This window comes from Vitis vinifera, chromosome 8, assembly GCF_030704535.1.
Source record: "Vitis vinifera cultivar Pinot Noir 40024 chromosome 8, ASM3070453v1".
Classification (NCBI taxonomy): domain Eukaryota; kingdom Viridiplantae; phylum Streptophyta; class Magnoliopsida; order Vitales; family Vitaceae; genus Vitis; species Vitis vinifera.
In genome coordinates, this window is record NC_081812.1 from 17930786 (window position 1) to 17944811 (window position 14026).

General features: G+C 30.4%; 1 protein-coding gene and 1 pseudogene across 1 annotated transcript; both read right to left on the reverse strand.

The window, feature by feature from the left end:
* Window positions 1–683: 683 nt before the first annotated feature.
* LOC100251037 (short chain aldehyde dehydrogenase 1) lies at window positions 684–2108 on the reverse strand. Its single transcript, XM_019221458.2, has 2 exons — window positions 1801–2108; window positions 684–1664 (listed from the first exon to the last, which is right to left on the reverse strand). The coding sequence occupies exons 1-2, from the start codon at window positions 1827–1829 to the stop codon at window positions 845–847; spliced, it is 849 nt and encodes a 282-aa protein (XP_019077003.1). The 5' UTR covers window positions 1830–2108; the 3' UTR covers window positions 684–844.
* Window positions 2109–6089: 3981 nt separating this feature from the next.
* On the reverse strand, window positions 6090–6938 carry LOC109122966 (RNA pseudouridine synthase 4, mitochondrial-like; annotated as a pseudogene).
* Between the last annotated feature and the right edge of the window lie 7088 nt (window positions 6939–14026).

Genomic DNA, 14026 nt, shown 5'->3' on the forward strand with positions numbered 1-14026 from the left:
TATATAAATCGTTTTCCGAATAGACGATTTTAAAAGGAAATAATGTTCTCTTTCTTACTTGACAAAAACTACTGTAAATTTGGAATTATTTTTTCCACAACGGTAATTTATGAATTATTTTTTTAAACTACCGTACTCTTATAAAAAATCTGGCATTCGAATCCAAACAGGATGCTACGGTGGTTGCAACCTCATTTGTTAATATATGATAATAATAATAAATATGTTAAAGTTCATTATTAGAAAATAAATAAATAAATTTTAATTATTTTATTTATTTAATTAATAAATATATAAATATATAAAAACTATCATTATAATTTTCTTAATAAATATTTTTTAATATCATTTATATGATAATTAAATATTAAAAATATATAATTATTTATTTTACATTATTGGATGTATTTGAATTAAATAAATTATAGTTTAAATGTTCAATGTATCATCATTTATCTCATTAATCTTATTTTAAAAAATTACTATCGCTTCACTTTTAAAAAAATTTTATTTATCATTTTAATTTTATTTAATTTTGAATGTTTTTATTTTAAAATATTTAAAATATAAATTTATTTTAAAATACTAAAATATTAAAAAAAATAATTAAGTTGTAATATTTTATATATTAAATTTAATTTGATTAGATAAATAATAAATTATTAATACCGATATATGGGACATGGACCGATGAATGGTACTTTATTACAAAAAATTTCCATAAAACCTGGTTCGCAATGTGAATTTCAGAATTCTGAGTTGGTTACAACATGAAATATGAACATGAGAACGTTGACAAAACTAGGTTAATTTATTAGGAAATAGAATTAAGAAGGGATTGATTTTAGTTTTGGGATGGATGGGTTGATGACGAGTGAGACTTGAGTACCATTCCCAAAGAGGGATTAGTAATGCTGTAACCGCCATCCACCACCAAGTTGATCCCGCTAACGTACTTGGAGTCATCGCTCCCCAGATACAAGGCTGCCTCTGCGATGTCTTCCGCCTCTAACGCCGCACCTTTTAGGTTGGCCGCAGAGGAAACTAACTCTTCAACCTTCCTCTTCTCCATTATTCCTACTCCTTTCTGTAACATGGGTGTTGGCACTCCGAAAGGAGATACACAATTCACTCTTAGCCCATATTGTCCCAACTCCACACATAAGTTGTTGGCAAGTCCCACCACAGCATGCTTCGATGCCACGTATGCATGTGAGATCTCCCCCGAAACAACTGAAGCCACACTTGACGTAAATATAATACATCCTGTCTTAGCTGGAATCATAACTCTAGCGGCATGCTTAGCGGCCAAGAAAGCCCCATACGCATTCACATCGAAAACCCGCTTAAAGTTTGTGTTATCAGAGAGTAAGATTTCTGAATCCACCTCGCCTGAGATGCCGGCGTTGCTGAACATGATGTCGAGTTTCCCATACTTGGATATGGCAGTGTCGACGGCGTTTTGGACGTCGGAGTCACATGTTACATCGCAGTGGTCATAGAAAACGGTTTCTTCTGGACCAATTTCTTTGCAAACGGAGCGCCCAAGTTGGTCTTGGACATCTGTAACTATGACCTTGGCACCATGTTTCACAAATAACTTGGCAGTGGAGGCGCCTATGCCACTGGCTCCGCCAGTTATTAGTGCCACCTTACCTGATAACCTGCAAAACAAAAGAAGCATTAATTAGTACATGAGAAACAACATCTCATAAAGATATTTAAGTAGTCTGGAGTACTGAATCTGTTAATAAAAGAAATGAAGATCACAAGCAAAAAGCCTAACAATCATCGGCTTACCTCTGGGTGAGGGGAATGGCAGCATTCATTTCTGCCGTGTGATGAAGAAGAGGAAAGATCTGGGGCAATTTCTTCTCAATGTTTTCTGTCTTTATAGGACAAAATTCTCAACAATGTACGTCACAACTCCCAACTTGGTCATTTAAAAATAAAAGTTCTAAGCCCAAGACTGGGGCGGCTAAATTTCTTAACAATGGGCCGGTCGGGCCACGTTAGTCTTACAAATATATTCCAAGCATCTTATTCATTAAAAAAAGATGTTTCACAAATAACTTGGCAGTGCAGGCGCCTATGCCACTGGCTCCACCAGTTATTAGGGCCACTTTCCCTGCTAACCTGCAATTCAAACAAAGGAAACATTTCATCTTTTACATATTTCCATGTGAAATGAATTAATTACATAAGAAATATCTCGTACCGATATTCTCAAAATTATCACATAATGATATGAAATGTATTTGTTTTAGAAGATTAAGTAGCCAGGAGTACCTGAATCTGTTAATCAAAAAATGAAGATCATAAGCAAATTAAAAGCCTAACTATCATCGGCTTACCTCTGGGTGAGGGGAATGGCAGCACTCATTTCTGCTACGTGATGAAGAAGAGGGAAATGTCTGGGCTATCTCTACTCAATGTTGTCTATGCCTTTATAGGACAAAATTCTCGATATGGTAAGTCACAGTCAACTTCCAGGTTGGCCGTTTAAAAATAAAAAGTACTTTGTAGAAGCCCATGTAAAAATAGGAACTCATAGTCATATAGATTAATCATACATGATTAAAGGATACTAACAATAGAAAATCACTATAAAGAATATACCTGTTTGAGCCATGATAAAAAAACGTGATTGATTGTTGTAACCAAGTCTTCCTCTCTATGATCTTGATAATAGCTATGGTGGCTCTATGGGAAAATAGATAAACCCTTTTTTATCTAGATTAGAGAGGGGACTTAGCATAACTCAAATTGGATTCTCATTGGGCCCTCCCATAATGGGCTTTAATGAGACCCATAGCCTACACTTGCTACTCAACTGAGCTTCTACTCAAAAGATGCAAAACCCAATCCAAAATGTGATCACTAGTTAATTGGGCTTATTATAGAATAGATTATCCATTAACCCGTTTTTGCAAATACAAATTATTCAATTAATGTTAGCCCGTTAAATTAAAGTGGCTGCCAAGGGCATTGGAAGGATTTTTTATAATAGTACGGCAGTTTAAAAATATAATTCTTAAATTACCATTATGAAAAAATTAATTTCAAATCTATCATAATTTTTGTTAAGTAGGAATTTTTGTTAAGTAGGAGGGATAACGTTATTTCCTTTTAAAATCGTCTCTTTGAAAAACGATTTACATATAAAAAAATTGTTTTTTGAAGATACAATTTGTAAAAGAAAAAAAATTGAAAGAAATCATCTCTTAAATAGACAATTTTTTCAAAAAAAAAAAAAAACTAAATTATTTGGGAGAAATCGTCTTTTCAAGAGACGATTTTCTCCAAAAAAATAATAAATAATGATATTTTTTTAAATAATATAATTATTATATATATATATATATATATATTATAAAATTGATGAATTTTATTTATTAAATTTAATATATAAAAAATTATAATTATTGAGATATTTATCAACAATAATATTTATAAAAATATAAATTAAGTTTAATACTTAGATATTAATTTTTTTTTATTTCTTCGTTGATGGTTCATATAAACAAGGTTATTGGATTTTGCATTCATGATAATAATTGATTTTTTTTTTATCAAGGTTGATACTTTATTAATTGTCGAGATATTTGTTAGTTTTTTAATATTTACATAAATAATATTATTGGTTTTCTTATCATCATGATAATAAGTGCTTTAGATTTTTTAATATTAAAAACATTTGATGATTAAAGATTGACTTGGTGTTTATATTTATGATATTGTATATTTAAATTTGAAGGCTTTTATTTGGATATATAGTTTTTGAAAAAATGATTTCTTAATTTTTATTTGATGGATTTTCTTGAAACCTATAACATTAAAAATTAAAAACAGATAAAAAATTTTATATAACAAAATATTTCCTCAATTTTTTCTTAATAAAAAATAGTTAATCATTTCTAATTTTAAGTGTATTAAATTATTTTTAAAGAAATATTTTATTATTTTTTCAAATTACTTTAGTTGTTTACCATTTATAATTATTAAATAAAATATTTTAATATACAAATGATTATTATTTCTTTTTAAATTGATTAATACTTAAAAAATTATATCTCTTAATGCTGAAAATTTTATTGAAAATTAATTTATTGAATAATAAATTAGTTTATTTTTCTATATTTTATTCCTTTTATAGTACAATTTTTAATTAAAGATTAATATTTTTAATTTTAAAATTTATATAATAAAATTAATTTAAAAATTAAAATAAAAACAAAATTATTTATTTTTTAAATAATTATTTAATAAATTAATAACAAATTTATTTTTTATAAACTCATTTTTCACATAAAATTGATAATAATTTTTTTAAATTACAAAACAAAAGAAAAAAAATATTAGATAAATATTATTTATTTTATAAATAAAAAACAATATCAAAGTAAATTAATTTTATTAGTTATAATTAATTGAATTAATTTAAAGAAAAAATTGAAGATTAAGAAGAAAATATTTTTTAAATCAATATCTAAATATTAAACATAATATATCAATAATCACAATTTTTTATATATTAAATTTAGTAAATAAAATTAATTAATTTTATAATATATATTTATAATAATTATATTATTAATTAAAAAAATTTATAGGGAATGAAAAAATGTTTTTTTTTTTTTGGCGGAAGAAATTGTCTCTTGAGAGACGATTTCTCCCAAACAATTTTTTTTTTTTTTTTTTGAAGGAGAAAATGGTATCTTGAAGAGACAGTTTCTCCCAACATTTTTTTTTTTTTAAAGAAATCGTCCCTTCAAGAAACGATTTTAGTGTGTAAATTTAAAAAAAAATAGAAATCGTATATTCAAAAGACGATTTCTTTAGTATATAAATCGTTTTCGAAGAGACGATTTTAAAAGGAAATAACGTTCTCTTTTTTACTTGGCAAAAACTATCGTAAATTTGGAATTATTTTTTTCACAACGGTAGTTTAGGAATTATTTTTTTAAACTACCGTACTCTTATAAAAATCTGGCATTCGAACAGAATGCTGCCATGGTTGCCATTTGTTAATATATGATAATAATAATAAATATGTTAAAGTTCATTATTAGAAAATAAATAAATAAATTTTAATTATTTTATTTTAAATTTTATTTATTTAATTAATAAATATATAAAATATAAAAACTATTTGTGGACCCCGCATTTCGGCTCATGCAAATCTTCCACTCGATGGCGAGCTTGATTTTAATTTTTGAAAAATGATTTTTATTGATTAAAAAAAATGACTTGAAGTCGCCGAAAAGATGGTTTGCGGAAAAACCGGATCGGGTTTGGGGTCAGGTTACTTATTGGGAAAGTACAGTAAAGACCGTAGCACCCCTCTAAGTCCCTAAAGTCGGGTTTCTACTAATAAAATGAAACTGATGTGGCAATTGATGCGTAAATCAATGAATACCTAGAATGATCACATATTGTAAGTCAAAGCATATATGGATGAATGATGAGAGTGGGATGAGGTGCGTACCTGGGCAACGAACCACTATACGCTATCAAGACAGGAGATTAACGCACAATTAAGAAATAATCTCACGCATGTCATATAGTAGAATAAAGTAAATCAATCTCGTATGATAATCAGATCAATCAAACAACCAATCACTCAATCAATCACGTATGTGGGGCCCCCACTAAAGCCCGATTTATTTTGAGTGAATAAATTTCGTAAATTCTATCGCTAAGAATCACGAAAATAAATTCACACTTATTTTAAAACATCCTAAAAATCAAAGAAGATTTGAAAGTGGCTTGCCCGAAAGAAAATGATGGCCAAATTTGACTAAAAATGGGATTTTCATACCTAAAACCCTACAAGGACGAAAGATTTCTTTTAGATTTAAAACTATTTGAAAACCAAAGTTTGGAGAATTATTTGCAAAATGGGGTTTGAGAAATCATTTTTTCAAAATCAAGGGATAAGGAAATGGGAGAATAAATAAATAAATAAATAAAAAGTGATATGCGGTCCAAAGTTGATCATGCAAAAGGTGGCCATGCGTATCTGCCTTGGAGGTTTGATTAGATGCAAGCATCCCACTACAGTTACTGCATCTTGAAGACATGGCAAGTATCCAAAAATTTGAGAGGCTCCGCTCCTTAGCTTCCCTCAATCATTTCAATAATTTCCTCTTGTTTTGTACATTGTCAACAATGGTGATTCGTTCAGACTTTCCATCATCCACCACTACTTTTTCTAATGGCGCTGAAATTAATCCCCTTGGACGTCTTGGAGAACCAATGACAAGTGCCCAATACCTCCTTGGCAAAATTCTCTTCTTAGTGTCAATATTATTATTTGATGCTCCAAATGTTTTCTCACGAAATATGGAATGCAGCATTGTAGCACTTGTTTGTGTCCTCCCCATGATTAAGATGCCACTACTATCCCTGTCCAGTCCGTGTGCTAGTCGAGGGGGGTTCTGAGCAGTCATATCTTAAATAAGTAGCAGCCAGTTCATCTAAAACTTCTTTTGATGCAAATGCCACCCTTAACAGGCAATCCCGAAGGTTTATTGACAACAATAATGGCTGGATCCTTATATAATTCAAGGCCATGGATAAAGTTTATTTCTTCATCCTTGCAATGGCACCCATGTTTTTCCGAAGGCAACTCTTCAACTGTGATAGGAAGAAAAATTCGATCTCCTAAGTTCATCAAGTCCTTGGCTGACTCATGCATGCAAAGAAATCTTGCCAATTTCAAAGTAGCCTCAAGTTCAAAGCTCAAGGGTGAAACCCTCTGAGCATTGTCTTACATAAAAGACTTTCTGTAATGCAAGATAACATTATTGTACCGATATTTGACCTCCTCCTCCAAAATTGGATCCTTTTGGCCCATTCGGTCTATTAGTAGAGCACAAACACTGCCCTCCAGAGTTCCAGTATACCAGAAATAAGTCCATGTCAACCGAGCAAGCTCTAATCACTACAAGGAAAAAGGTATATGGTGACATTTATAACGAGTCACCATAATCATAGGGTGTCACTACAACATAACGTCACCTTCTCCACTGACATCATAGAGGGTACCAATTGGTGACGTATTTGGAAGTGACACCAAAGTAGATAAATGGTGACCCATTCGGAAGTGACACCATATATTTCTAGTGATGATAGGGTGTCACATTAAATACATCATCTTTGAGTTATGATGTCACATTAAATGCATCACCTTTGAGTTATGGTATCACATCATTGTAAATTATTGTGGAAGATATGATTGGTTTTAGTTGTTGATTTTTGTAATGCTTATGAATTAATAAGATTAACATGTTTATATTTTGTCCATAAATATAACAATCATATTATATTTAACTCATTTTTCTGTAATGTTTATGGAATAACTCATAATACATTAATCATCTAATAATATTTGTATACCAAATGTTCACAAAAGGATAGTACGTCCAACATATCAAACCCATCAAAACTAAAAAAGAAGAGTGAATACATACCAAAACATGATTCAGAAATGTTAAAGATCCCAAGATTCATGTATACCTCCATTTCATAAGCATAAAACTGGCTAACCATAAAATGACATAAAAGTCTCATCTAAAAATCTAAATTTCTCAGTTGCAATTAAAGTAACGTTTATGTCCTATAACGTATGACATAAGATTTACATTTAAAAACCCAAAATCTTGTTGCCTTCTTCTTTTTTATTCTCCATTTCACCCTCCCAAGAGTGTATACTTGCATTTCAAAATTTAATGAGTTTTAGAGATTTTTATTGAAGAAAATAAACATGGATCGATGTTATCATAAATGAACAAATCTAAGAACTATTTTTTTTTTCAAATAGAAACATTATTCAAAGAATAAGCATTACTATACAATACCTATGGAAAAATTCATGTAGTAGCTAAGGGACTCACCATGCATGGTGATCATGATGCATGAACATGATTCATGATTAGTTGTAGCACAAAAGTAGCCCATTCTCCTCTAATTTCATCGAATTCTACTTGAGAATATGTTTTTTTTTTTTATCACCAAACTGAAATCAAATAAGAAAATAACATTAAAATGCATAACATTTGGAGGCCTAAAACTATGTACAATTCATTAAATAAGTAATACCTTTGAAGCAATAATTGTAGGATAAAAAATTATCTCTTTAATGAATCTCATAACAAAGTAGCCACATTCGAACCCTCCTTCTTGTCTTGGACACTAATCGATCAATTATAAAATAACATTAGTACTCACATATATAAATGGTGCAAATGCATAAGCTAATGTGTAAAGAAAAATTTTTGGATGTCACCTGCACTAGTTGCTAAGATGGCTCCCTCTTAGATGTTTTCTTTGCAAATATTCGAAGAACCCTATGTAAATAAGTTCAATGGGTACATTTTTAAAATAGGTAAATGTTATATGTTTTAATATATATAAATAATCAAAAAAATGTGTTTGAGGTGAATGTATTTTTTTATTTAAAAATAATACTATGAAAAATAATAGGAAGAACTTACATGTTTACGATGTCATTTAAGTCCTCACATGGTTTGTGATGCACAGGGTCAAGATAATGGACTATCATTTTCCTTGGCTCAAGCACTACCTAAATATAAACCCTTTAAGTCCTCATATCTATTTCTATTAACAAAATATAAAAACTTTCCAAAACTCAACTACTTAAATATAAAAACAAAATCAAATAAAATATCTAACTAATTGGATTTTAGAAACTAAATAAACTATAAATAAACTAAATATAAAAACTAAATAAAATATCTATGCCCATGAATTAATTGAATAGGATAGAAAGACACAGAGAGAACATGGTTATGGTTATGATTTCCATCTTATCATCTCCCGTCAATACCACACATGCCCATTTTAAGGTTGGACACTACTTTTGTTGCTAGACTTGGAAAGGGAACTTCAAAATTGAAAACATAAATAAACCCTTCTGTAAAAAAAAATAACATTAAAATATAATTGAGCATTAAAATATTTACTCTCTTTCATCACTTTCATTTGAATATTAATAATCTCTTATTGAGATAGATACTTACAATTTAACAAAATAGAATTTCCTAATAATAAAAAATATAAAAATTTCTATTTCTATTAACAAAATATAAAAACTTTCCAAAACTCAACTACTTAAATATAAAAACAAAATCAAATAAAATATCTAGCTAATTGGATTTTAGAAACTAAATAAACTATAAATAAACTAAATAAAATATCTATGCCCATGGATTAATTGAATAGGATAGAAAGACAAAGAGAGAACATGGTTATGGTTATTATTTCCATCTTATCATCTCCCGTCAATACCACACATGCCCATTTTAAGGTTGGACACTACTTTTGTTGCTAGACTTGGAAAGGGAACTTCAAAATTGAAAACATAAATAAACCCTTATGTAAAAAAAAATAACATTAAAATATAATTGAGCATTAAAATATTTACTCTCTTTTATCACTTTCATTTGAATATTAATAATCTCTTATTGAGATAGATACTTACAATTTAACAAAATAGAATTTCCTAATAATAAAAAATATAAAAATTTCTATTTCTATTAACAAAATATAAAAACTTTCCAAAACTCAACTACTTAAATATAAAAACAAAATAAAATAAAATATCTAGCTAATTGGATTTTAGAAACTAAATAAACTATAAATAAACTAAATATAAAAACTAAATAAAATATCTATGCCCATGAATTAATTGAAGATGATAGAAAGATACAGAGAGAACATGGCTATGGTTATGATTTCCATCTTATCATCTCCCGTCAATACCACACATGCCCATTTTAAGGTTGGACACTACTTTTGTTGCTGGACTTGGAAAGGGAACTTCAAAATTGAAAACACAAATAAACCCTTATGTAAAAAAAAATAACATTAAAATATAATTGAGCCTTAAAATATTTACTCTCTTTCATCACTTTCATTTGAATATTAATAATCTCTTATTGAGATAGATACTTACAATTTAACAAAATAGAAATTCCTAATAATAAAAAATATAAAATTTCTATTTCTATTAACAAAATATAAAAACTTTCCAAAACTCAACTACTTAAATATAAAAATAAAATCAAATAAAATATCTAGCTAATTGGATTTTAGAAACTAAATAAACTTAATATAAAAACTAAATAAAATATCTATGGCCATGAATTAATTGAAGAGGATAGAAAGACACAGAGAGAACATGGCTATGGTTATGATTTCCATCTTATCATCTCCCGTCAAAACCACACATGCCTTCCCGGATTGGTCCTTTTGGGGTTGGATACTCTCAACGAAATTCTATATCTCATTCCCACTTAGATACAAACAGAAAAATCATTCTTTTTTTTTCCTCTCTCGTTTTTTAGAAAGGATGAAGATTATGTGATAATAAATCTCAAAAAAATTATGTACCTGTCATTCTCACACAAATACATATTAAAAATCATTCATTTTTTCCTGTTTTTCACTTTTTTTTAAAGACTTGATCATGTGTTTGGTTTAGATTAAAAAATCAAAATCTACAGTTTTTTCTTCTATGTTAGAAGATTAAACCTAAATTTTTTTTCCCTACAACTCAAGAAAACACAATTCACAAAAACCTTAATACAAAGATGTTGAAACAAATAATATAATGACATTAATAAAAGAAAAAAAATGATAGATCCAAGAGATTTTGGGTTACCTGGGAGTCCACAAAGTGAAGAATGTCCGTTGTGAGCGTGTTGACTATGGATGGGTGAGAGAAAAGGTTGAAGAAGATCATGATTTTATATATAGGATTTATATATTGAGATTTTTTGGATTGTGGGTGAAATATGGAAACAATGGGATTTTTATATAGTATCCATCATTATTAATTCTAAAAGTGGGCTCATTAAGTTATAATATCTAAAAAAATTTATTTTATATGATGTCACTTCCTAAAAAATGACACTATAAATATAAAATTAATATCATCTAACTACCTCAATTGAAGATTTTTTATATGATGTGTCACCTTTATTAATTATAAACCCTATGGTGTCATTATTTTAAAAGTGACACCGTAAATAGTGACACCATAAACTATTTTTGTAGTAGTGAATGCAGTAGTATAATGGGCATTGGCATCAGCAGGTGATCCAGCCAGTAAACAACAGTCACCTATAGTCCTCTGTGCTCGCTCTCTTACTGCCGTTCTCTAGCTGAGAGTCACCGGGGCAAAACCCGAAGCAGCGCTGGACCAGCGCGGAGGAGTAACCCTTACAGACGGCGGCGAACTGATCAACAACGGCGTCAAGATTGGGTGAGGAGGGGCAGTGACAAAGGCCGATGACAGCGAGAATATTGCGATTGGACTGGAAATCCTCCCAGGGACTGGGCGGTGAGCCGCCAAGCATGAACTTGAAGCGAAGGCTACCGGAGTCCCAAGGCTGATTGGAGAAGGGGCCCTTCTGGTGCTCTGTGTAGAAGGAACTGATGGTGGAGAGTGAAATGATGCAGTGGCGGAGTAGTCCCGAATTATTTGGCAGTTGAAGGCAGCATTGGAGTCCAACAGTGACAAAAACGATTCCAGTGCATACACAGGGACCATCAAAATGAGTCCAATTAGCAACTTCTGCTCCTCAGGCTGATCATAAGCAGCTAGGTGCTCGACAATAAGATACATGGACAGCACAAAAGCAACAAGCACGAATATGCTTGCACTAGAGATTGCCCTGCTGTAGACTGATGGAGGCTTTGCATCAAGATCTAGTAACCGCGTTTTCCCTCCGATGCCGGAGCCACCATCTCCGGCTGACTGTTTTGACTCAGGGCTGGAAGGTTCTGCCTCAGCAACTGCTTGTGCAGCAACAACAACAAATTCATGAGCAGTCATGCTCCTTCAGCACTTGTGATATATCTTCGGATCCGCCTTCAATCCGCCCCTAATAATGGTCAAAACGATCTGAAACTCAGCATTGTCGGTGGAGGAGGGGTCCGGAAACCTGCCGCTCTTGACGTACTCCTCCTCAGACTTGACCTCCTCGTGGATCAACAAGGTAGCATCGCCGCCGTCGTCCACGATGAGATAAGGGCCGCCACCGAGAATAAAGAGTAAACAACAATGAAGCAAGGACCAAAACAGAGTATAAAATGAACCCCCCAGAAAACAATGACCCGAGCCCCGTCTTATATTGAAGTCATAGGGCTTATGTATGGGTGGAAAAAGAAACCAGATGGAAACGAGATTCAAACCAAATGGAGACTAGATTCAAGGATATCACTCAAACACACAAAGGAGAGCAAAAGAAGAATTCTCATTCTAAAATCAAACTTCACATGAAGAACAGGGAGTGGATATAGTACAACACAGTCACAACAACCAAAAAAACATCAATGGCAATCTAAATATGGTCTAGCAAACGTACCTGAGAACGTTCCCTCTCTTTCTTTTGTTTCAGCTCCTTGTTGCCTTTCCCTCTCCTCTCTGTTCTCTTTTTCCAGAAAAATCTCTGTTTTCTCAGCTTGCCTCTCAAGAATGTCTCCCTCTAAGCTCTCCGAGACTCACCTCTCTGCAACCAGAAATCCCTACCCTCTGCAACTCCTCTCTGCCAGCCTCAAAAACCACCTCCTGTCAAAATATCTCCAGCCAGCACCTAAAAAGCATCCTTTCTGCCAACTTCCTCACTCTCTCATCCGCTCCTCCTCTGAAAAAATCCGCAACCAAATCACCACCCCCTGCACTCACTAACGACCTGCAGCTTTTAGAATATACAGGTGTCCAACCCTGATTTGTTCTTCAATTCCACTACTATAGCAGCCATCCATGAGCCGACAAGTGGCTCATTGAGAGGCGCCCACCTGGTAAAAATGAGTTGCTGGGATATGACAAAAACCGAGCCCCAAGGTCTACACTATCATTATAATTTTCTTAACAAATATTTTTTAATATCATTTATATGATAATTAAATATTAAAAATATATCATTATTTATTTTACATTATTGGATGTATTTGAATTAAATAAATTGTAGTTTAAATGTTCAATATATCATCATTTATCTTATTAATCTTATTTTAAAAAATTACTATCACTTCACTTTTAAATTTTTTTTATCTATCATTTTAATTTTATTTAATTTTGAATGTTTTTATTTTAAAATATTTAAAATATAAATTTATTTTAAAATACTAAAATATTAAAAAATAATAATTAAGTTGTAATATTTTATATATTAAATTTAATTTGATTAGATAAATAATAAATTATTAATATCAATATATCACTTCTTACAGATATTTTTCTCTTTAACCATACCTATATCAATTACAATTAAAAAAATAACTTTAACATGTGCATTTTTATTTATTTTATCATTTTTTACAGTTTCTCCAAATATTTTTATGAATTTTGAATAATTTTCAGGGATATTTTTTTCAAAATATTTATAAGTTATAGTAGGGAATTTGAATTTCGAATTTTCAAATTTTAGTTGTTTAATTTAATAGATTTAGTTCCTTGATTTTAACAACTTTCTTATAAGGAGGTTTTACCAAAGGATACATATTTTTATTTATTCACTTATCAATTTATTTATCAATTTTGAAGATCAAATGATAATGTAATCCACTAAAATTTTTATATATACGGAAGGATTAAAACAACTTGCTACTATTATATTTTTCAGGTAGGGGTGGAATTTTTGAGAAATATTACATACACCTAACCTATGAATACTTAAAAGCATGGATGACGTTGTGGGGAAAGAGTTTTGGGGCAAAATGGTCATTTCATGTAAACAAATATAACCTTTAGCTCCCTTCCAAAGCTTATGTTCAAACTAACCCCTTTATTGCTACATAAAAGTCTTGTTGGTTTTTTTTTTTTTTTTTTCTCAAAGAAAATTTTGAACTGAAGCCTCAATTACCGATGAGACTTCATTTCTGAACTAAAGCCTCAATGCCAATTGAGGCTTTAGTTATTTTTATTTATTTTTACTTTAAAATATTAAATTATAAATTATTATTGAAATTAAAAATTTATACTTTAATAATAAAA